The sequence below is a fragment of the Podospora anserina genome, chromosome 2 (genome assembly GCF_000226545.1).
Source record: "Podospora anserina S mat+ genomic DNA chromosome 2, supercontig 2".
In the NCBI taxonomy this organism is placed as follows: Eukaryota; Fungi; Ascomycota; class Sordariomycetes; order Sordariales; family Podosporaceae; genus Podospora; species Podospora anserina.
Window position 1 is genome coordinate 1,183,866 of NW_001914858.1, and position 23,405 is coordinate 1,207,270.

The 23,405-nt window shown below is 55.4% G+C and overlaps 7 protein-coding genes across 7 annotated transcripts, besides 1 other annotated feature; 5 read left to right on the top strand and 2 right to left on the bottom strand.

Moving 5' to 3' along the window:
* Positions 1-91: 91 nt before the first annotated feature.
* On the bottom strand, positions 92-3,207 carry PODANS_2_3110 (uncharacterized protein; the record flags this gene model as incomplete). Its single annotated transcript, XM_001911019.1, has 4 exons — positions 92-2,094; positions 2,148-2,376; positions 2,432-3,012; positions 3,069-3,207. Coding segments are annotated over 4 exons (2,952 nt in total), but the record flags the coding sequence as incomplete, so codon positions are not given.
* A 727-nt stretch (positions 3,208-3,934) lies between these two features.
* PODANS_2_3120 (uncharacterized protein) lies at positions 3,935-5,100 on the top strand (the record flags this gene model as incomplete). Its single annotated transcript, XM_001911020.1, has 4 exons — positions 3,935-4,309; positions 4,385-4,591; positions 4,647-4,805; positions 4,861-5,100. 4 exons carry the CDS (start codon positions 3,935-3,937, stop codon positions 5,098-5,100), a joined length of 981 nt encoding a protein of 326 aa, XP_001911055.1.
* A 3,938-nt stretch (positions 5,101-9,038) lies between these two features.
* PODANS_2_3130 (uncharacterized protein) lies at positions 9,039-11,349 on the top strand (the record flags this gene model as incomplete). Its single annotated transcript, XM_001911021.1, has 2 exons — positions 9,039-11,143; positions 11,340-11,349. The coding sequence occupies 2 exons, from the start codon at positions 9,039-9,041 to the stop codon at positions 11,347-11,349; spliced, it is 2,115 nt and encodes a 704-aa protein (XP_001911056.1).
* A 1,000-nt stretch (positions 11,350-12,349) lies between these two features.
* PODANS_2_3140 (uncharacterized protein) lies at positions 12,350-13,132 on the bottom strand (the record flags this gene model as incomplete). Its single annotated transcript, XM_001911022.1, has 1 exon — positions 12,350-13,132. One exon carries the CDS (start codon positions 13,130-13,132, stop codon positions 12,350-12,352), a length of 783 nt encoding a protein of 260 aa, XP_001911057.1.
* Positions 13,133-14,022: 890 nt separating this feature from the next.
* Positions 14,023-16,783, top strand: PODANS_2_3150 (uncharacterized protein; the record flags this gene model as incomplete). The annotated part of the gene is made up of 12 exons (XM_001911023.1): positions 14,023-14,157; positions 14,212-14,237; positions 14,295-14,326; positions 14,392-14,534; positions 14,589-14,780; positions 14,837-14,869; positions 14,921-14,972; positions 15,025-15,098; positions 15,153-15,175; positions 15,222-15,277; positions 15,324-16,598; positions 16,656-16,783. 12 exons carry the CDS (start codon positions 14,023-14,025, stop codon positions 16,781-16,783), a joined length of 2,169 nt encoding a protein of 722 aa, XP_001911058.1.
* Positions 16,784-17,174: 391 nt separating this feature from the next.
* Positions 17,175-18,479, top strand: PODANS_2_3160 (uncharacterized protein; the record flags this gene model as incomplete). The annotated part of the gene is made up of 2 exons (XM_001911024.1): positions 17,175-17,493; positions 17,710-18,479. 2 exons carry the CDS (start codon positions 17,175-17,177, stop codon positions 18,477-18,479), a joined length of 1,089 nt encoding a protein of 362 aa, XP_001911059.1.
* Positions 17,548-17,646: a sequence feature (Similar to Small nucleolar RNA snR60/Z15/Z230/Z193/J17 (RFAM RF00309) (Erpin+Yass: E=9. 9e-08);~snoRNA).
* A 616-nt stretch (positions 18,480-19,095) lies between the features above and the next one.
* PODANS_2_3170 (uncharacterized protein) lies at positions 19,096-23,403 on the top strand (the record flags this gene model as incomplete). The annotated part of the gene is made up of 1 exon (XM_001911025.1): positions 19,096-23,403. A coding segment is annotated over one exon (4,308 nt), but the record flags the coding sequence as incomplete, so codon positions are not given.
* Between the last annotated feature and the right edge of the window lie 2 nt (positions 23,404-23,405).

Genomic DNA, 23,405 nt, shown 5'->3' on the forward strand with positions numbered 1-23,405 from the left:
TCGGCCCCTCCGTCAGTGGTGTCGTCTCCTACCAGGGAACACTAGCCTCATCAACCCCCATGAAGGGGGGTGGGGACTGGGACTCGGGCATTCAAGCCCCCTCCTCCCCCTCATCCGCCTTCACAACCGTCTTTGTCTTTTTCTTCTTCTTCTTCACAACCGCCACCCCCTCGCTCGGCACCCCCTGCGCAACCTGAATCCTCTCATTCGCCCTCTGCATCTCCAACCTCAACCTCTGCACCTCCTTCATCGCCAGCGCCATCTCCGCCTCCTCCTTCTGCTGCCTCTCGTGCGCAAACCCATCGTCCGGCCTCTGCTCATCCGTCAAGCTCAACCCGCCCAGCACGCTAGAGTTAAACTGCAACAGACTCTTCTGCTTAGGCTTCTTGGCCGTTTTGGAGAGATTAAAACTATCAGAGTTATTCTCCGAGTCATAGCCCGGACGAGCAGCACCCCCAGGAGTAGAGACACCGCTGTTGCCACCACTACCACCGAGCGTTTCGTCCGCTTCAATGACAATCTTCTGGCGGGCTTGTCGCGGGTGTTGAGATTGTTGATGCCTGGACGGCCCCGAGACGGAAAGTTTCTCCAAATCAAGTGACATGATCGGGATGGCGTCAATGTCGAGATCCGGCCCGTTTTCTTTTTGGAGAATGTTGTGAATTGGTGTCGAGGTACCCGTGCGGCTTGATGACATGTCCGGAATGTAAAACGGATCATCCTTGTTACGCTCCCTCCTCTCCGCTTTTCTCCTCGCAACAATGTCCGCGTCGAGGTAACTTTCCTCTCCCGCTTGCTGGTAGGAACTGCCGACTTCTTCTGGGGCATCAACCAGCCTCTCGATGGCGGGGCCGCTGTAGATGCTGGTTGGCGCTGGGCGCTGGTTGTAATACACCTCAAACTCATCATCACCCTGTGTAGGAAGCATCAGCGAGTCTGCCTGTGAAAGCAGGCTGCCCAAGTTGGGATGAATGGGCTCGTCAAGGTCCAGTCCTGATGGGATAGGGACATTGTACTGCGCCCCCGGTGCGACCGAGTTCAGCTCCCATCCCGTGAACAGTGATGGAATGGCCTGTGTAAGAAGCAAAGGTGCGTCTTGCTGAATCTCGTCTGTGGATGGCGCTTGTCCAGACGCGGCTTCGGCGGTGAGTCTGAGAAGCTCAATAAACTCGACCGCTCGTTCCTGGACTTCTAGGTAAGGATGTTGCGCAAATGGCTCGAGTATGTGAATAACCCGCGCCATCAGCAACGATAGTGATGACTTTCTCTCGGGGGTCCACAACGCCCGATCATCCCCGGCAACATGGGCAAAAAGCTTGGGAATCGACTGGAGGCATGTTGCCAACACCTCAGGATAGTCAACTCGGGGCACGAGACCCAGCATGTTCCTCAACGTATCGTCAGGCGACGAGAGCTGGAAAGCGTACTCTCCCACCACAAATGCCAACGGCTTCAGGGCGCCAGTGACCACTGGCCGTGAAGAAACCGTGTCAGTGCTGAGACGCGAGATAATCAACTCTGCAGCGCGCACAGCAGCAGGCCTCACAGCCTTGACCTTTACGGCCACGTTCCTGAGTTCGTTTCCAATCCTCTCCGAGATATCGACTGACTTGGGTGACGAAGAACTGTCCGAGTCGAGATCCCGAGGGCTCGGAGGCGGAGCAATGCGGACGAGCTGGGTCAGGACGTCGATATACCAGTCAAAGTCGATCACGTTAGCGTAGTTGTTCTGAGAGCACATGCCCAGTATCCGACCGATCACGTCGATGGTGTAGTCGTCTGGCAAAGGGGCCGTTTGCTCTTGTGACTTGGCACGCCGTCCAGAACCATCTTCACTGGAGTCGTCCAGATCCTCTTGTCCGTCTTGTTGCTGTGCCAGAGCACTCGACGAGGCTTTGAGCTGCCTCATCAGCCGGCTGACAATGGACAGCAGGTTGTCACTGCTGACCATCCCTTGCACGAGGTCAAGTGCCTTGATTCTGATGGAGATATCCTCGCTGTCAATGCATTCCAGGATAACATCTTCCTGCTCAGCAACAAGCATTGGATGAGTGGTGACAATCCTGTTGAAGGCCAGCAGAGCAACATACTTCACTGATCGCCCTCGTGTCAGCCGAGTCCCACAATCCGATGAAAAAGCCACTCACAGTTCGGGTCACTGTTGATTGACACCATGCCCCTGAGCTTGGACACGCATAGTGAGGCAACTTCTTCCCGGGCAGAGAAATCTTCACCGTCACCCAAAATGCCACCCTGAATGATACCGTTAATGCATTCATACAGGAGAGACATGGCAGGTGTAGTTTTGACGAGGTTGGTTAATGGCGGCAGCAGCTTTCGGACCAGGCGAGGCTCGAGGGGAGTCAAAGTCGCAAACTGGACGCAGGTTAGGCAAGGAACTGAGGTGCAGGATGTCACATAGGCGTCCTACAAGTTTGATGAGCTTGATGGCCATCCAGTTATTCCCGCCATCCACCAGCAATTCAAACAGCCGCGGTGCCAGCGGGAGGAAATCCTGCGGCCTCCTCCATCCCAGCTCACACACCACGTTGACAATAGCAGCCGTCACACTCGGGTCCTCGTCCTTGTCCATCAACCGCTCTTTGATCTTGGGCCATGCTGCACGTAGCGCCTCGGGGTAAACCAGTGCTAGTCGGTAAAGAGTGACCACTGTCTTCTTTTTTATGGACGCGTGGGAGTGGGTGAGTCGTGGTAGCAAATCCCCTAGCAGTGAGAGAGCTAATGACGGGGTTACTAGATGTGGCAGCGCGACGATCGGTAGTGTTATTGTCGTCGGGTGGGAAGAAGCGAGGTCCTTCTTCAGCAAGTTTGTAGCCATCATCAGGACATCGGTATCGGGACGGAAACTCTGGACAGCCCCCAGATATCCAACTCGTTTCTGGTGGTATTTTTGCGACGACATAACCTCCAATACGTGGAAGGAGGCCCAGGACATGTCGTGGCCGTTCATCTCGAGGTAGATTAGTTTGAGCAAGGCAGTGGCCTTGAGGTCTACGTCCGAGATCAGCTTGAGCGTCCGAGAGATTGACTGTGTGGAGGAGACGAACCCATATCTGGGCTTCTTATTTCAGACCGGCATTCTTTCAGACAATTTTGAATGTATTCCTTCTCGTTTCCCTTGTGATTGCGCAGACCTCTAATGAGGTCGTACAGTGATTTCTCGAACCTGCACCACGTCAGCACCACTCATGCTTCCAAGCATATGGCAAGACCGACATACATGGCTGTGGTTTTGTGATGTCAAAGGTGTATATGTCCAATACCTTATTCGTATGCGCTTGTGTGGGAAGACTCGAGGTTGAATATCGCGAAGCTTAGCTCGACGATCCGCGGTTCCTGGATTCGGGATTGAATGGCGGGGATGCAGGGGGCACCGTGCTGTGTTGTCGCGGGCTTCAGCGGCGGAAAGGGGCCTTGTAGGATCTGTGAAGGAGGTACGATGTAGGGATGGCAAGATTCGTAGAGGGCATCTTGGTTTGGTCGTCGTCAATCAGCTCGCAGGCGATTCTGCGCAGTGTTTCGTGGGCTTGCGCAACTCTCAACAAAGCTCCAGGGCAGTCTGATGCTGTCGTTGCACCTCCAGGTGGCCCCAAGGTGGGTTGGCCGCACGTCACCGTACAGTGCGTTCCAGCGGGCAGGGAACCCGGCCTGGCACTGTATTCGGGGCGGAACAAGCTCCCACCGCGGCCAAAACTGACAGGGAAGGCCCGAGCTTTGAACCACATGAAGGTCTTGGCGTTTATTAGAGGTCCCCACTCTCCACATCCCGTCCCGTCGTCAAGTGGTTTGTTACATTCTGTGTTCCTGAATTCCATCATCAATCAGTCAACCCAACGACAACACATTCAACAACAGACCCGACCCTATCCGAGACACATTCCCACCGAATATCTAATCTAATCTAATCGAATCAATGGCACCGTCCCTCATCCGCTCGCCGGTCCAGCTGCCACCGGCCGAGGCATTGGCCCTCTCCCAGCAAGCTCCTGTCGTCCTCCAGAGCTCTCCGAGCACCGTGTCATCATCCGCCCTGGGTTCATTGTTTTCCGCCACCGAGAAGCCCGAGCTATGGATACAATACGAGAACTTGATTCTTTCCTGTCTCCGAACTGGCGACGACAGGGCGGCACAAGAATGCTACGATCGACTTGCTGCTCGTTTCGGAAACAATGACCGAGTCAAGGCGCTGGGAGGGCTCATCAAGGAGGCCCAGGCCCAAAATAATGGCGAGTTGGAAAAGGTTCTGAAGGAGTACGACCAGATGCTCGAGGAGAACAACACCAATCTCGTTCGTGAACCACACTTTCCCTTCCTGCTGTGCTATCCATCCAAGATTGGCCAGGAACTAATCCCCTCTCCACAGCCTATCATGAAGAGACGTATTGCCCTCCTTCGATCCATGGGCCGCCTCTCGGATGCGGGCTCAGCCCTGGTGCAGCTTCTTGATTTCTCCCCGACCGATTCCGAGGCTTGGTCTGAGCTGTCGGATCTCTACTTTTCTCAGGGGTTGTACCCACAAGCGATCTACGCCATGGAAGAGGTCCTGATCCTGGCTCCAAACGCATGGAATGTACGCAATGCCACGGTGAAACAGTCTAAGCCCTATGCTAACGGGTCCCCTTCAGGTACATGCCCGACTAGGCGAACTGCAATACATGGCCGCCACTGCTTCGGGTGCCACCGGTGCACCCTATCAGAAGCAGATGGCAGAGGCCATCAAGCGTTTCTCGCGCAGCATTGAGTTGTGCGACAATTATCTGCGAGGTTATTATGGCTTGAAACTGGTTAGATATGCCGTTGGAACTGCCAAGACGATATGATTGCTGACCCCTTTTCCAGGTCACAAAGAGACTGTTGAAGGACAATGCCAAGCCGGCAAAGCAGTCTGACGATGAAGACTTCTCTCTCCCAGATTCCAACACCATTGAGCGGTTGAATGAACTGGCCACAGCCAAGTTGGCCGAGATTGTCCGACACAGCAGTGCGCAAGACCGCGGTTGGAGGGGGTACGATGCCGCCGAGGTTGCAGCAGCGCGGGAGCTCCTCTCCGAGGATGCGCCCTCGGGGATGGAGAGGTGATTTCTTGCTCGGACCAAAGAAACAACGGCATCGCGACAATACCCAGTGACGCGTTCGAAACTCGCAGACAACGTGAGTCACGATGGCTGCCGGCTAGATGAGGAGCTGCTTCTGCAATGCAGTGGACACACTGTCGCGTTCGACATTCAACCCCCAGGATTATTGGCGCATTCTTACAACTGCTTTGCTATTAGCCGAGGTGGTGGGTCTTGGGCAGGAAGACGTATGAGCATCGGCACCCAACGTGGCTCCAGTCAAGGAAACGGGATGCATCTGAGCTGTGTGTGTGTGTGTGCGGGTGGGGCACTTGCGGTGCGGCCCTTTGGAGCCCAACCGGAATGCGGCTCGATTACTCTTGCAGACCTGCTTCTTTCTCCCGACCACTCGCCGGCCACTTTGGGCACAAAAAAAACCAGAGCCACCGGTCTAGTCTGAGCACGAGGAGGATCGCGCCGCCCAGAAGGGAAACGCCGGTACCTGGCTGGAGCAACGTCAATGGTTGCTCTATGACCTAATGATGCAGCGTTGCAAGGAACCCGGACGCCTTCTTCTGCTGTCCTTGAAACCTTGAAGCCTTAGCCAGAAGGGTCTCTGCAGGACATGTTGACGTGTCGGTCGCCAGAGTTTTGGTTTTGGGTACGGACTGAGTTGTCGATGCTGTGGGCTGTGGGCTGCGGGTTAGCAGAGCGAGAAACAGAGTAGAATCGAAAAAGGCAAATGGAGAAAAGGGTCGACATGGCCTATATCTAAGACCACATTGTCCACGCGGTGCCTCTTGCGCAAGCTCCTCCACATACAAACCCCTGCTTCCCTGTCACGAACCAACAACCGAAAATCGAGATCCGGCGCATGCCGTTTGATTGCCTTGCGAAGCTGTTGCTTGATGGTTTCGCATCCCTGTGCACGCATTCTTGTTTGAACTCAACCCACGTACAGATAGGCAACCTATCCATCGAGAGCACCGGATCCCTTCGTTGCGGGAGTAGGGTCGAGGATGTATGCGCCTAGCGGGTGATGATTCTGTCATTCATGCCTCACCCATCCATCTTCTCGTTGATGGCTGCTAGGCGTGGGAGAACCGGAAGGAAGAAGGACTCACCGCCTGACGAATGCGGCTTGGGGCCGACGTTGCAAGCTGGCATCGGGCTCCGGGGTCTTCCCGGTACGGGCAGCCAGCAAAGAGATGCACACAATCCGAGAGCCCGGCCGATTAGCCCAGTGACAGGCCACCGTTTGGATGTGTACGGCCAAGATGGGATCAAGTCAGGGTGTGTAAGGGGTTTCCTGTAGGCAACACAACGCTCCGCCCTCCTGTTTAGTGCTACTGCAGCTCGAGTTGTCCCCTAGCATTTCTAATTCAGCCTACCCGGGCGTACATACACTTTATTCGCATTGCCTTGCCTGCTGCTGCTTGCTTCCTTCCATGGTGCTGTGTCGTGTCTCTAACCACTGACCACAAAGCAAACACACACATACATGCGGACAGAACAACATCTCAACGTAGACGAACTTTTCTTTTTTCTTTTTTTCTTTTCTTGCGTCCGCCTGCTTGACTGATCGGCCCGCGCACTGACAACACAGAAGACATATCAAAACTTCCCATTTCCACCCTCCGATTCTGTCCCACAGAAACACCCTCACGAGCTACAAAGATACCTGCCGCAATCCAACGCCGCACGCTCGCATCTCTCGCACCACACCATCCACGGTTACATAATCTAATCATAGCCTCACCGCAACTGAGCACTCGACGACGAAGACGTTGAGCAACGCTCGACGAGGACGCATTTGCCGCCAATCCCACCGACACTGCGGGAACACTGAAACCACCCCCAACCAAATCATAGCCTTGTTTGCTTGCTTTGAGGTATGGGTCATTCTCTCGTCTTATTCTCATTGCATGCTTTTTGTTGGATCACTTCTCTTTTTATCCATGATCGGTCCCTCCTGGGGCTGCATCAAGCACAGTGGCCATTCCGTTGTTCTTCATGAACGGCCATGCAGACCAACCGGGTGTTGAGTCGATGCCCTACAGGAACAGGAAACAACTGCACTGGACAGCCTTGGCAGTTAGATCGTCATGGGCAATACCACACTCATCATCACCGAGAGACGGGAATGGGGAGGCAAACTTGCCCCGTCAACCCTGTGCATAGTTGAGCACCTGATGATGATCATGATGATGATGAGGGTGGTGAGGGCGGTAAGCAGTGGTGGTGGTGGTGGTGGTGTTTAACGGTTCACAGCCCTGGGCCCGTTTCCACTGCCGTCGCGGGGATTCCACGTTCCATTTATCGTCAAGGTCGTCTCGAGCCGAGAGAACCCCTCACTGACGCTATGCTAGTATTGAGGCTTATACCTACCTCTCTTACCTTGGCGCCCGTGCTGCGTCTCGAGTCCTTGACAGACAAGAGTGTGAGTTGCGGTTCCTGTTTCTCTCCTGGCGCGGTCAGCGGTCACGAGTGTTACCCACCACAGGCCTGTCTGGTCTGGCCCGACACTGGCTTACACTACTACAAGATAGAGAAGCACATACACAAGCAGAATAAAGGTGGGTTGCCCGGCCCCGGCCCCCTCTTCCTATATCTTGGTGTTCTCCCCCTCCTTTCCACAGATATTCCCGTCCTCTCCTTTCCAGAGTGCTGGGTCCATCATTACACACGCTGTCCCCTCTCCCTCTCTTCCCTCTCTCCTTTCCCCCTTAACCCTCGCCCTCACCCTCACCCTCCTCACCTTGGTCGCGATGGCGAATGAACTGGGCTAGACGGCAGTCCACTTTCTTTCGTCGTCGCACTGAGAGAGACAGGGCCTGGCTCACTCACACAGCAGCCCCTCATTGTGGATCTGATCTAGGCGTTTTGTGCATACCGTTCCCTGCCGCTGACCGCTGACCACGGACCACCCCTTCCCCCCAGCAAGGACAACTCTCTCAACCCAAGTCCAGTCACAAACCAACCCGATCTCTCCCTTTTTTTTTTTTGCGCCCAACCCACTTTATTTATTTTTCGCCCGTGCATTCGTCCCAAGTTCTTCTGCCTCTTTTTTCACCCGAACTGAAAGAACAGACCCAGATCATCTGAGAGCGATTGCGATTGATACAGCCTACCCCTGACCCGACCAAGCATTTTCCCTCAAGCGTTCTTGTTGAACATCCACCACAGACTCCCCAAGACTCCCCAGACTCCTCCCCCGCTCCCGCTCCCTACTCTCCACCCACCACCCACCAGCCGGTAGTGCTCAGCCCAGCCCAGCCCACCACGAGACAGCGATAAACGAGAGACGATATCTATAAGAACAAGAATACTGCGCCAATTTCATTCCCCTTCAATTACTTGACTCCCACTTTCTCGACAACATCTGTTGCGGATCAAAGGGTGACGGTAACAGATAGGAACCATTCCCAATGTCGTAAGTAGACACACACACACACCCCTGGCCTGGACGGCTCTGGAATTCCTCAGCCCGTGCCACCGAGAGCTGTGCCGCAACTCACCTATAACACCCCCCTCCAATAATGTGTCCCGGTTTGACTAACCCGTCGCGCCCTGTTTTTTCCCCCTCACGTTAGAATAAGAGGACGATCCGTAACAATAAACACACGCAGTCACAGCCACGCTGCACCATCGACATCTTCAGATTCATACTATACTGACGAGGACTCGTACTCGCAACAAAGCCACGAGTACAGCGAATCGCTCGCTGACGACGACGACGAAGAGGAAGAGGACGACGACGACGAAGACGAGTGGGGAGGAGAATACGACGACATTGACCCGTCGGATTCTGCATCCACCGCTCACCACGAGCCCTACAAGCGCCCCATTTCCCGAAACCACAGCGGCACCGGCAGACCGCACAGCGGCTCCCGACGTCACCGGCTTCCACCACCCCAGGGACGCCAGTCGGCAAGCTACTACCAATCACCCCAAGCGCCTCCAATGAGCCTGGACCCCTCGGACGAATACGGCTCGACGTATGGTCGCCCAAGCTATGCCCACGGCCCACCACCGCCCAACAACGTCGGCGCATTCTACGGAAACCGAGGTAACCAACCCCCAGCAGGGTATGCAGCAAGTCACGTAGGCGGTTTCGGCGCAAGTCCATACGGAGCCGGCCAAATGGTTCCCTACGGTGACTATTCGAATCCCTTCGCGCCCATGCGCGGCGCCAACGGGCCCCCTCAAAATGATTACTACAACGATCCCCGCGCACTCGGCCCACATGGTCACCAGTCGGGTCCGGGTCCGCAGCACTACGGACACGGCATGATGGCCCCCTACAACCCCGCCGGAGCGGCGGCCTCCATGTTTTACGGTGCTCACCAGGGCTATGGTGGCATGCCTCCACACATGCAGATGCACATGTATCAAGCACCCCCTCCACCGCCAACAGAAGTCAGCCCCAGACCGACGACACCCGCACCCGCCCCTCCTCCCAAGCCGGCCGAGCCAGACCCGGCTATGCTCAAACTGCAAGCCGAACTGGAAGCCTTCAAGAAGGCCCAGAAAGAAAAGGAAGAAGCGGAAAAGCAAAGGGCACTGGAGGAAAAGATCCGCCAAGACGCCGCAGAGGCCTACCGCCGGCAGATGGAAGAGACTGAACGGCAGAGGAAGAAGGCCGAGGAGGAAGCCGCCGCGGCAAGGAGAAAGGCCGAGGAGGAGGCTGCCAGGCAAAAGATGGAACACGAAAGGCAGCTTGCTCTCGCCAAGGCCGAAGCTGAAAAGGCGACGCTGGAAAGGTTGGAGAAGGAGCGAAGAGAGGCCGAGCAGAGGAGGAAGGAAGCCGAGGAGGAGCGCAAGAGGCTTGAGCGGGAGGCACGCGACAAGTTTGAGGCCGAGATGAGAGCTGCTGAGGAGCGCAGAAGGCGCGAGGCGGAGGCTGCTGCTCTTGCTGAGGCTGAAGCCAAGGCCCGTGTGGAAAGAGCCATCCGTGAGGAGCAGGAGAAGATGGCGGCCAAGATCAAGGCTGAGGAAGAGGCCAAGGCTGCTGCTGCTGCGAAGGCGGCCGAGGAGGCCAAGAAGCTCAAGGAGCTGGAAGAAGAGGCGAAGAAGGCTCTGGAAAGGGCCATCAAGGAGCAGGAGGAGAAGCTCGCGGCTGCTGTCAAGGCGGAGCGCGAGAAGATTGAGGCTGCTCAGAAGGCCGAGGAAGAGGCCAAAGCCGCGGCGGCGAAGAAGGCTGCCGAGGAGGAGGCCTGGAAGAAGAAGCTGGAGCAGGAGGCTCAGATGAAGGCAGAGCTGGAGGCGAGAGAGAAGATTGAGAAGGAGAGGCAGGCTGCCGAGGCGGCTGCTGCTGCCGCCGCCGCGGCGAAGGCCGCCGAGGAGGCCCTCAAGAAGAGGCTGATGGAGGAGGCCAAGGTGAAGGTTGAGGAGGCTGTCAAGAAGAAGGAGAAGCCGCCCATCAGGTTTAAGGATGCTGTCGGGCGCAAGTTTAGCTTCCCCTTTCACCTTTGCGCCACTTGGACGGGCATGGAGGAGTTGATCAAGCAGGCCTTCCTTAACATGGAGGTCATTGGCCCTCACGTGCAGGAAGGGCACTACGACTTGATCGGCCCCGACGGCGAAATCATCCTGCCTTCGGTCTGGGAGCGTGTCATCCAGCCCGACTGGGCCGTCACGATGCACATGTGGCCCATGGAGAAGCACCCCCTCCGCATGCAGCACCCGGGTATGCCGCCCCCGGGCATGCAAATGCCTGGCATGCCCCCCGGAATGGGCCGACCCCAACCCCAAGGTGGACACCACGGACATGGGCACCGGCCCTCCATGGGGATACCATTCCGGCCACTTTCCCGTCCGAACGGTGGACAAGGCGGACCACCGCCCCCTCCTCCGCCTCCGGGCGGCATGCCATGGCCGCCTGCCGGTGGCGGCATGGGCGGCATACCGATGCCCGGTCAGGGACAACGTATCAGGGTTCCAATGCCCGGACCGAACGGCGCCGTTGTTGTGACGGCGGATCCGCCAAAGGTGAAGAAGTCCAAGGGCGCGCCGACGACGGTGCTGGGGTGGATGGCGGGCAAGCCGACCAAGAGCAGCGGGAAAAAGTATGTTGCAGACTCCTCCCCCCAGATTGTGGTATCCAAACCTGTCGTCCCCGAGAAGCACCGAGCACATTATGTGGAGTATGAGTTGAAGTCACGGAGTCGAAGTTTGTCGTTTTACCTTGCCCCCCTGTATCATCATCATTTATCACGGATGTTTTTTGAGATGGCACTGTGCTGACGTGTATTGGTGCAACAGGAAGAAATAAGCGTTGAGTTACCCAGACACTATCGAAGATAACATCCCTCGACTTACTCACCCGATATACAACCTTTCTCTCATCAACATTTCTCGCTGCTTTTTTTTTTTTGGGTTTCTCTACTCAGTTTGTGTCTACAGTTTTTTTTTTGGCTTTTTGATACCTTGTCGCTTATTTTTGCCTCGCAGGGTTTTTTCTTTTTTTTCTTTCAGTATAACATTTTGAAATTTGGACGGTGGGAGAGATATACGAGGTATGATGGAATATGATATTTGGATATGACGGAAACGAAACGTATATGGATGGATGGATGGTCAAGATATGGAGATGGGTATGGAAGATGATGGTGGGTGGCATTAGTTTTTTTTTCTTCTTTTTTTCTCCTTCTTCTCTTCGTTTCGGCCCGGCGCAAAAAGCTCAAGCATCACATCATGGTCAAAGCATTTGCAACAAAGCGTGGCGCGACGGGCGAGTGGAATATTTTTGTTTTTGTTTTTTTGGTTTAGTTTGTGTGGTGGTGGTGTGGTCCTAGATGCTTTTTTTGTGGTCCTTCGTTATTTTCTGCGATCTTCTAGGCTGGTTCGTGTTGTGTTGTTTATTGTTTACTTTTTACGTATTATAAAACAAAAAATGAGAAGTACAAAAATAAAAAAGGGTCAAAAATTGTTGTTAATGTTTTGAGCGTTCGGTGTGATTGGTTTGAGTGGTTGAAGGTGTCTATGTGTTGTGTGTGTGCTGAGTATCGCCTGTCTAACTCCTTCGCTTGCTGTCTATCTCTATTGTACATATTTTTACACTTTTCTCCTTCCAACTCCCAGCTCGCTCCCTTCTACGCCTGTGGTGTTACATATCCATAACCATACACCCTTCAAGCTCCTTGTCCCCATATTCTTACGCCTTTGCCCACCCTCCGGTACCTGAACCACCAGAACTCTAACCAACTTCCCAACCAGAGTAGCGGCGGCAAAGTGCTTGTCGCCAGAGCCGGCCCGGTGACTTTGCTTCCCATCTACTCCCCCAAGGTAGCCACTCCTATACACACCCCGACCTGTGGCCTTCCCCCTCGTCCGCAAACCTCCCTGGCCCTCCCCTCAAAAGCACATATCATCCGTCCCACCATCTCATCCGCCACGGCCCGAACCGCGAGCCCGACAGCCGGATTCGCAAACCGAAACCTCACCACCAATTTCACCTCCGTCACCCCCCCTTTTACTTCCCGCACCGTCCACTTCGTGCACAAACTCTCAAACACCCCCCCCTCCAACCCCTTTTTGTCCCCCTCTGTATTCTCATACCCGTGTTTTCTTAGGACGTCAAGCGGGATGGTAGGGCTGGCGTTTCCGGATACCGCCTCGACGGTGGTGCAGGGGATGCAGTACACTCTGGAAGTGTAGGATTGGGTGATGGGACCCCAGCCGACTGTGAGGTCGCCGGTTTTGGGGAGGTTGGTTTTGGGGGTAAAAGAGGTGATGAGGGAGTGGGTGCAGTGGGGGAGGAAGCGGTGGTAGGAGTTTATGTCGGCGATTAGTGAGTAGATTTCTGAGGGGGGGTAAGGGAGGACTTTGGTTGCGGAGAGAGTGGTTATTGGGGCGGTGGTCGGGAGGGGGGGGAGGAGGGAGGTGAGGAATGTTCTTGAATGGGGGCGAGATTGTGGTTTTCGGGACTGGAGAGGAGGTGGTTGTCGGGATTGGGGCGATAATAATGATGATTGTTGTTGGGAGGGGAGGAGGAGCAAGGGTCGTCGAGAAAGGCGAGAAAGGGGGGCTGCTCGTAGTCGCAGGCTTGGGTGCATTGTGACGAGGGAGGTTTGTTGAGGGAGGTTCGTGGTGTTGTGCGATCAGATCGGATGGCAGATCGCGAAATGGGTTCGGGTAGTAGGTACCTTTTTGGCGGGCCCGAACCAAGGTGCCCACTTTTGAGCCGGGGGGCTGCCGGCCGTTATTCGGACTGTGCTGGCTTGGGGTGACAACTATCGATGTCAGGGATGCTTCTGAATGAAGGCTGCATGCCTATCTTGTGCTCAAATAACAAGTGTTAAGCTTTTCCGGTGTTCTTGGTCAAGCTCAGAAAAAGCCCACTTCAGCCTGGCCAGTCATCAGACACATGTTTGAAAGGAACAAAACCTCTATTTTTTCTTCGCGGCCTGCGTCTGTAACAAATGGGAGAGCAATCCACTGGTAGCGTCCATTTCGCTGGTGTCATCTAAGAGCTATCTCTTGAATAGCCCGAATCACGCCCAGCTTTACCCCCAGCTTTACCCACAGCATTAACCCCCATCGCTACCCCATGTCCAGCATCAGCTAGAGCATCAACTAGAGCATCAGCTAGAAAAGCGGCCAGAGCATTGCTCCCGGCATTCATCATAGCATTTTCCATAAAACCAAGCGGCAACCAGAGCATCAGCGGTTGAGGTGTAAGTGCTTCGGGCATAGATATGATTGGCTGAGCCGTCTATTGTGGGTTCCAACTCAGTTTCAGACCACAACGCCTGGAACAGGCCGTGTGTGGCTACACTCAGCTGGCAAGATTGTTTGGAACTGCCATAGGTACAGGTGAAATCCCTGCCACTTCAACCCCTCCGAGCTGTCTGTGCCCCTCCGAGCTGTTGCCCCTCCCTATTGCATCTTTGCGTCTTGCACGACAACCCCCTATCAACCACCTAACCTATAGCCATCATTCACGATGGGAGGCCATCTAGTGACGGTTGCGACATGCAACCTAAATCAGTGGGTTCTCGACTGGGAGGGCAACCTGAACCGCATCGTTGAGAGCATCCACATCGCAAAAGCGGCCGGTGCTCGGCTTCGTGTCGGTCCCGTGAGTTGTGTGTCATTGATGATAAGCAAGTGCAGCTGTCTAACTTGGAGATAGGAGCTTGAAATCACCGGCTACTCTGCGTACGAATAACCAGTTACCACCTGGAATTCCCATGACTGATTCCCGTCCCTCTTTAGCTTGGACCACTTCCACGAGCTTGATGTCTACAGTAATGGAAACCCTTGGGCTTTGACCCCCGAGCCTTTATGGACCAGAGTTAACTCTTGTGTCTAGCTCACAGTCTGGAGATGCTCAGCATCCTGCTCCAGGATGAGAGCACCCATGGTATTCTCCTGGACATTGGCATGCCCATTCTCCACAGGAACCTCAGATACAATTGCCGGGTTATTTGCCTCGACGGAAAGATTCTCTTGATCGTGAGCCTGACCACTCTCGCCGCAATGGGCATCCGACTGATGGTTACTATGCAGAGACCGAAAATGTGGCTGGCCAATGATGGCAACTACAGGGAGATGAGGCACTTTACCCCCTGGATGCGCCCTAGAGAGACTGAGCTGTTCCACCTCCCCAAGATGCTGGCTGAGCTCCAGGGTGAAACCCACGTCTTGTTTGGTGATGCCGTTATTTCCACCCCCGAGACTGCCTTTGGTGCCGAGACCTGTGTAAGCTGCAATGGTGGCGAGAAAGACCATGGTTCGAGGACACTAATGTCTTGCAGGAAGAGCTTTTCACCCCCAAAGCTCCGCATATCGTGGGTCTCCCTTGTTGCCAACTTGGAGACATGATGTTGACAGTCTCACAGGACATGGCTCTGGATGGTGTAGAGATCATCACCAACAGCAGCGGCAGTCACTGTGCGTCTCATCATCACTTTGTTCTGGACATAAAAAGCTGACAGACAGCCAGTCACCTTACGGAAACTCGACACTCGTCTTCAGCTGATTATGGAGGCCACCAGAAAGTCTGGTGGTGTATACCTTGTATGGCCCCTGGGTGTTGTGTGAATGATCCGTTGGAGCTGACACGTTCTGCAGTATGCCAACCAACAAGGCTGCGAGTAAGTGTCTCTGAAAAGTCTGGACCGCTGCGGCTAACAAGCACAGTGGCGAGCGCCTGTACTTTGACGGGTGTGCCATGATCATAGTAAACGGCGATATTGGTAGGTCACCTTGCTCATCCTCCCGAGCCCTGCTGACACCGCACAGTTGCCCAAGGATCCCAGTTCGGTCTCAAAGACGTCGAGGTGGTCACCGCCACTGTCGACCTCGAGGAAGTCAGATCATATCGAGCAGCCATCTCCCGCGGTCTCCAAGCCGCGACCTCGGATGCCAGGTATCAAAGAATTCAGACTCCATTCGAGCTGGCTCCCGAAGATGACGACGCCGATATCGAAAAGCGACCCACCCTCCCCATGCAGCCCAGAGTGCACCCCGTAGAAGAAGAGATTGCCCTCTCTGGCGGATGCTACCTCTGGGACTACCTTCGCAGATCCGGAACGGCAGGCTACCTCGTTCCCCTGAGCGGCGGTATTGACTCGTGCGCTACCGCCGTGATTGTGTATTCCATGTGCCGCATCGTCATGGATGCCGTCGAGGAGGAAAATCAACAGGTCATTGAAGATGTCAAACGACTTTGTCAATACAGCCAGGGTGTGTTGCCCAAGACACCGCAAGAATTGTGCAACCAGATTTTCACCACCATCTACATGGGTATGAAGAAGCAGAGCTCTCGTGACACTCGCCAGCGCGCAAAGGATCTTGCCGAGGCCATCGGGAGTCACCACGTCAACCTCGATATTGACGAGGTATACGAGGCTCAGAAGAAGCTCGTCGTCAACACCCTCAATTTTGAGCCTAGGTTCGAGGTGGAAGGGGGCAGCAACCAAGAAAACTTGACGCTGCAGTGCTTGCAAGCCAGAATCAGAATGGTAACAGCGTACGAGTTTGGGCAGATCCTTCCAACCGCGCGCGGAAGACCAGGAGGCGGCAGCCTGCTCGTCCTCGGCAGTGCAAACGTTGGAGAGTCTTTGAGGGGATATCTGACCAAGTATGACTGCTCGAGTGCGGATATCAACCCCATCGGCTCCATCGACAAGGCGGACTTGAAACGTTTCATCGCATGGGCCGAGAAAGAATTCGACCTACCCTGCCTCCACGAATTCCTGACGGCCGTTCCCACGGCCGAGCTGGAGCCCATCACCGAGAACTATGTTCAGAGTGATGAAGCCGACATGGGCATGACGTACGAGGAGCTCACCACGTTTGGGCGCCTCCGCAAGCTCAACAAGCTCGGCCCGTTCGCCATGTTCCAGCGTCTCGTCCACGACTGGAGCATCGACCGGAAGCACGTCGAGGGCGATACCGCGCCACACTACACGCCTGCTCAAGTTGCGGAGAAGGTGAAGAGGTTCTTCCACTTTTATGCCATCAACCGGCACAAGATGACAACCTTGACCCCAGCCCTTCACTGTAATGATTATTGTAAGTTGATATGCACTTTTTTTCCCGTCGGACCTTTATGATTGACCGTGCCCATAGCACCGGACGACAACCGCTTTGATCTCCGACCGTTCCTGTACCCTAACTTTTGGAAGAGCTGGTCCTTCAAGAGGATTGATATGGAGCTGAAGAAGATTGAAAAGAAGCGGGCCAGTAAGGGGAAGTAGAGCATGATGAGGAATAGATTGTAATATTTCACCCCGTTCATCACCTCGACATCAACCAGAGGAATGCTCTCTTTGACAGACTGATAAGATAAAAACTGCTTGATTCGGCTAGCGGCAAGAGTGGGCTTGGACCCGGAACGGCGCAGAGTGATCCGGCCAATGAGCAGCCCCACAGGGCGAGTTTCACAGACAAAATGGGTCTCGATTTTTCCCTTTCTGTTCGCACTCTTCCTTTTCTTCTCAGCCTGCAAATTCTGCAGCCCCGCGCAACAATGGTGTTAAACATCCACCACCACTCCGCCAGCGCCATCCAGTGACCGGTGCCAGTCGTTAGCTGCTGCCTTTTACTCTCTCTTTTTACCAAGAGTTATCACACGCTCTTTACTCGCCCATGACTGTCGACGAAACAGTCGTCGCCGTCGCCGGCTCCAACGATGGGCAGGCACAGCTCGCCACGGACCTCTCGACGCTTGAGATAGCGAACGGAACCAAGCAGACAGGCGAGCAGCCTGCCCATCGCTCCCATGATCCCCAGTACAACCAGAAGCGAAGCGACCCCTTCCAGTTTGGCTCGCGTCTTCTGGGCGAGGAGGACGACCCCTTCGAGTTCAATGCTTGGGATCATGTCGAGGTTGACGATGAATTCAAAGAGTATGCTGAACAGCAATACGAGATGCAACGTCAAGCCCCCGTCTCCGAATTTGACAAATGTAAGTTGCAACAATGTTTTTTTTTTGGTTCGCTTCCACGGGGCCCAAACGCCCCTGCGTTGTGTGATGATTTACATTTATAGCATAGTTCATCTGAATTCCTTTGATGACAACTGTAGCACATATAGTCTTTCGCTCCCATCTGACACGCATTCTTTCCACTTTCTCTCTTTTTGGCAGGCACTCGCGAGCAATTTGCTGACTCGAGAAACACAGTTCGATTCAATTCCGACCCTGCAAAGTGGTGGAACAAGTTCTACAAGAACAACACATCCAACTTCTTCAAGGACCGGAAATGGCTCCAGCAAGAGTTTCCCGTCCTTGATCGACTGACGCAAGAGGACGCTGGACCCGTCACCATCCTTGAGATAGGCGCTGGCGCCGGCAACACGGCCTTTCCTGTTCTGTCGAGAAACAAGAACCCCAAGCTCAAGCTCCATGCTTGTGACTTTTCCAAGACGGCAGTCGATGTCATGCGCAACCACGAGGCGTACAACACGGATCTGATGCAAGCCGACGTGTGGGATGTTGCTGGGGAGGAACTCCCCCCCGGGCTGGGAGAGGGGTCCGTGGACCTTGTCATGATGGTGTTCGTCTTCTCTGCCCTCTCTCCGCTGCAGTGGAAGAAGGCGGTAGAGAATGTTCATCGGGTGCTCAAGCCAGGTGGTGAGGTCTGCTTCCGCGACTATGGAAGAGGTGACCTCGCTCAGGTCCGCTTTAAAAAGGGACGGTACCTGGAAGAGAACTTTTACATTCGAGGCGATGGCACCCGCGTCTACTTCTTTGAAAAGGACGAGCTCGCTGATGTTTGGTCAGGCAAGCTGAACATCGAGGCCACTGATGGCGATGCCGACGCCAGCTCTGAGGGCGTGAAGCCCAAATTTGAGATTGAGGAGCTTGGTGTAGACCGTAGAATGCTTGTTAACCGTGCCAGAAAGCTCAAGATGTACCGATGCTGGATGCAGGGCCGGTTTAGAAAGGTATGAAAAATATCAAGATGATTTGAGAGCAATCTATTTCCGCAATGTCTCGATTCTGTGACTTGTCTGTTGTCGTATTGTTTTGATGTGATCTTGAATTTGCTTGCTCCAAAAAGCTTGGACCACCCGACAGGAAACAGCTTGGGTGGGGGCCTGTTTTCACCGCCCGACCCTCTTTCTGCATGGGGCAGAATTCTGAATGCGACAGCGGCCGTGCTCTCTGTTCCCAATCCAGAACTGTATCACTGTGATCGCGACTTCGTGGAGCTCTCCACCGAGTTTGACGTCGACTCGGCAACATCTTCCACACCACCAACGCCGAACTTCCCGCTCATGCGACGCCAATTCTTTGTTCCCTCGGCCAACTAGAGCCGTCTCCTGTCGACACACCTTTCATTGCGATCGAGCATCTCCACGAGCCGACGACAGTCTTCTTCTGCCTCCTCCCACGGTAAAGTCATACTCGCTCGCCATCCGCACTTCGAAACCTACCCACCCCCACACCTTGTATGATATTCCATCCGTGACGACGATCGTCAATTAATACGCATTCTGTTTTCCACTTCGATCGACCGCTCACGCGAACCATCGCGACCGACGCCAATGCTCTGCTTCCTTCACCATGGCATCGCCAGCTAACAATCCCTTCGGGGTGCCCCCAGGCAATCCTTTTGGAGCACGAGGCCAGAACCCGTTCGGTGCGCCGTCGAGCAATCCGTTCGGGGGATCTTCGTTTGGAGCAGCAGCAGCAGCACCACCACAGTCTACCCCCTCGTTCGGTAGCCAACCAGCTCAGAATCAATTCGGCGGCGGTTTCGGGGCTGCCCCTTCGTCATTTGGCAGCCAGCCAGCCGCAGGATTTGGGGTTCCGACATCGTTTGGGTCGAGTGACGGGAACAACATGACGCGACGGGGAAAGGGCAAGATGTCGACCTTGAATGCGTCCAACGGTCCGCAGGATAAGGGAGGCAAGTCCAACCAGTTCGGGGCGCAGAGCAACAAAGATACTCGGCGTACCAATCTGTTTCAGGGACCGAAGGGTTCATCTCTCAAGCGTGAAGTCGCCAAGGTCGCTGCCCCGGCGGCCTCTGTCCCTAGCAGTCAGCGCAAGCGGAACGAACGACCAAATGGATCGCAACCGCCAACACAGCACAGTCGCGGCAAACAAGGCGCGACACAGGGGCCCAGCGAAGCGACGAGACAGCTGAGCCCCTTCGCCTACGACTATGCCAATAAGCTCTACGATCATCTCAAAAAGGAGGGCATCAAGGCTCCAACATGGCCGGCCCAAGTTGGCAACCCTGACAAGCGCGGTGCGGTCGAGACATTGAAAGAGTCTTACAAAAAGTATCGCACCCGCGCCTATGCGTCACTTCGAAAAGCCGATCTCATTGACGACCCGGACAAGCGAAGGAGGTTGGAGGACGCGCTTCCTTTCAAGGGCATCTGCGAGGACATGTGTCCGGAGTTCGAGCAGGTCTCTCGTATTGCCGAGTACGATGTCAAGACAGAAGAGAAGGACGAGCGTGGGTGGCCAGATACCGCCAAGATGGTCAAGAAGTTTGGGCGCTCGGCGGCTGGTCAGGATGCGCCATTGCCCATGGACGTTCGCTCTGTGGCAGCTCTGAGGCGATCCACCGACTACCTTTTCAACGAACTGTTGCAGTCGGAGAACAACCTCGCCTCGATGCACAACTACCTTCGAGATCGCACCCGAGCAGTACGCAAGGACTTCACCTTCCATTCGAAGAAAACAAACGAAGAAATGAAGGAACTGGTGTACTGTTTCGAGACGATCACGAGATTCCACGCCACAGCTCTCCATCTCCTCTGCCGAAAGGGGCACAGTTACGAGTCTTTTGATTCGAGACAGGAGATTGAGCAGTTGGGCAGGACGCTTCTGTCGCTCATCGAGGCATACGACAAGTGCCGGAAAAAGGGAGTGGTTTGCGAAAACGAGCCCGAGTTCAGGGCCTATTATCTTCTCCTCAATGCGCACGACCCCTCGATAATGAAGAGGATTCTCACATGGGGGAAGGAGTACTGGTTCCAATCCGAGGAGGTGCAGACGGCCTTGGCGTTGATTCAGGTCATGGACGACATTCGGGAGACCAAGGGCCCCCTGAAGCCAAAACGGCCAGTGACGCTGTCCGACACTTCGTTTGCCAACTTCTTTGCGATTGTGGAGGACTCCAGGACGTCTTACACCATGGCTTGCATTGCCGAGGTTCACTTCACCTGGGTCCGCCAGAACATTCTCAAGAATTTCGTTCGAGGGTATTCCCGCCACAGAGATGCGCCTCGGACTATTACGGCCGCGAACTTGAACAAGCTGCTCAGGTTTGACACGGACGAGGAGGCGGTTGAGTTCATCGAGCTCCACGGGTTCGAGATGTCGACCTGGGTGCCGCCCAACAGGCCCCCTGTGACGGAACCGTACCTGCTTCTCAACAACAAGAAGAAGGTTGTTCCCTCGCCGCGAGTACCGCAGGCTTTCTCGGGAAAGCTAGTGGAACGGAAGCGCACCACGCAGTCTCTGCCGTATGTCATTTACAATACAATCTACGAAGAGTCGACAGGGGGGGATGTCGGTATGGAAGACGAGCTGTTTGTGACGCAGATTAACACTCTGGGTGCGTCTTCGGCTTTTGGTCAACCAGCCTCGCAGCCTGCGGCAGCGACTTCGTCATTTGGTTTCGGTTCTTTGGCGAACGGAGTGCCAGCTCAACCGCAGGCGCCGGCTTCGGCATTTGGCTCTTCGAACACACCATCCGGTGCTACTCCAGGCTTCGGAGCCCCGGCACCGTCAGCAAGTCCTTTTGGTCAACCGCCACCCCAGGCTAACAATCCCTTTGGGCAACCTGCTGCACCAACACCAACGGCAACGGTACCAGCTCCAACCCCCTTTGCGGGTTTTGGTTCAAACCCTACACCCGCCCCGGCACCTACTCCTGCCCAAGCGCCATCACAAAAAGAAGCAGGAAAGAGCCCATTCTCGTTTGGCACGCCACAGACCGCTATATTCGGCTCTGGGGCTCCTCCCCCGAGCCTGGCGGAACCCTCAGCTCCGTCTTTCGGCTTCACGAAACCGCCAGAGCCAGCGGCGCTGGCTCCGACCCCATTCTCGTTTTTGAACAAGGATGCTTCTTCGGCTCAGCCAGCGAGTGTGCTCTCGAGCACAGAGAAGGCTCCGATATTTGGCAACGATGCCGCTCCCACCACCGCAAGCACACAGCCGACTCGGGCACCGGCTTCCGGTTTCTCTCTTGCTCAACCAACGCAGCCAACCTCGTCGCTTACGTTCCCCGGTCTCGGGGCAAAGCCTGAGTCTCCAAAGAATGTCCAACCGGCGCCCGCTGCTCCAGCACAGCAGCCAGCTGTCCCTTCTGTCTCAATCACGCAGCCTACGCCCACATCTGGTGTGTTTCCTCCACAACAGCCAGTCCAGCCCGCTCCGGCTCAATCCCAGTTCCCAGCCCCGACACCCCCGGCAGTACCACCACCGGTCCAGAATGCACCCCTCTTCACCGTCACGCCGTCCGCACCACAAGCACCACCGCCCACTCCAAAACGAGACCTGATGGCGGGCTTCACAAAATGGTACGTCACTGGTGACGGAGGGCTGATGGAGCAATTTGCCGAAAACACGGTCCAGAATCTCGTCTGGGATGTCTTTCAGCGATATCAACTCGAAGAAGCGGAGAGGGTGAGAAGGGAGGAGGATGAAGAGAGTTGGCGGGCGGCGAGGGAATTTATGTGCTATCGGCTGGGGCACAAGTATTTCAATCGGTGGAGGGAGACGGCGAGGAGGCTTTCGATGAGGAGGAGGTTGCGGGAGGGGAAGAGGCTGATGAGGGAGTGGAGGGTGATGCAGAAGGAGAGGGAGAGGGAGAAGGAACAAGAGGAGAAAGAGAGGGTGAAGGAGAGGAAGAGGAAGGCGGAGGAGGATGTTAGGTTGCTGGGGAGGTTGGTGAAGGGTAGTGGGAGGGGGTGGGGGGGGGGGAGTGTAGATGGGGTTTTTAGTCATGATGGGAGCGGGGGACAGGAGGAGGAGTTGACAAGGAGGAGTGGGATGTTTGGGGGCGTGGTGGGGAACGAAGGGGAGCTGGTGAAGAGGGCTGTGATGGGTGGGTTTGGGGTGACTACGGGAACGGGGACGGGGTATGAGGGGTATGAGGGGTATGAGGAGTCGGAGTTGGAGCTTGTCCCTGCGCCGAAGGAGATGACGGCTGGGTCGCCGGACAGTGATGCTACCGCGCAGAGAGAAGGGTGGAAGACGAGGTCTCTGAGGGAGAGGTTTGTCAGCGACCATGGGAGGAGAAGCGTCTCGGCTCACAGCTCGATCAACGGACGAGCATCACTCAGAAGCACAAACTTTTCGGGGGTGAACAACAACAACAACAAGAAACGGCGATCGGCGGAGCTGGACGGGCTGCTGCGTGAGCCTGATGCTAAAAGGCAGTCGTTTGCCATGAGCACGACCAGCTGTGGGAGCAACGCTTCTGCTTCTCGGCCCGGTATCAGGTCGAGGCACTGGGAGATGAGGCTGAGGGGGTTTGTGCAGGGGGCTGATGGGGGGTGGGTGGCGGAGAGTTTGGCGAATTCTTCCGGGAATGATGGTCAACCACAACGACCGCCGCCGTTGACGGAGTTGGAGATCCGGCTTGCCAGGATCAGGAGGGATCACTCCGTCGGTCGGGGGGGGAGTAGGTCTAGGGCTGCGTCGCAGAGCGGTGGGATGGGGATGTCACCGCCTCCTCCGCCGCCGCCGCTTTGGGGTGAGGGGGTTGGGAAAAGGAAACGGGATGGGGAGGGGGAGGAGGACAGGGGGAGGAAGGGAGGGGAGTTTTCGCCTAGTGAGAGGGAGAGGGGCAGGGGTAGGCCGGGAGCGGGGACAACGACGACGAAGGATATGGTGAGGATACGCAAAGG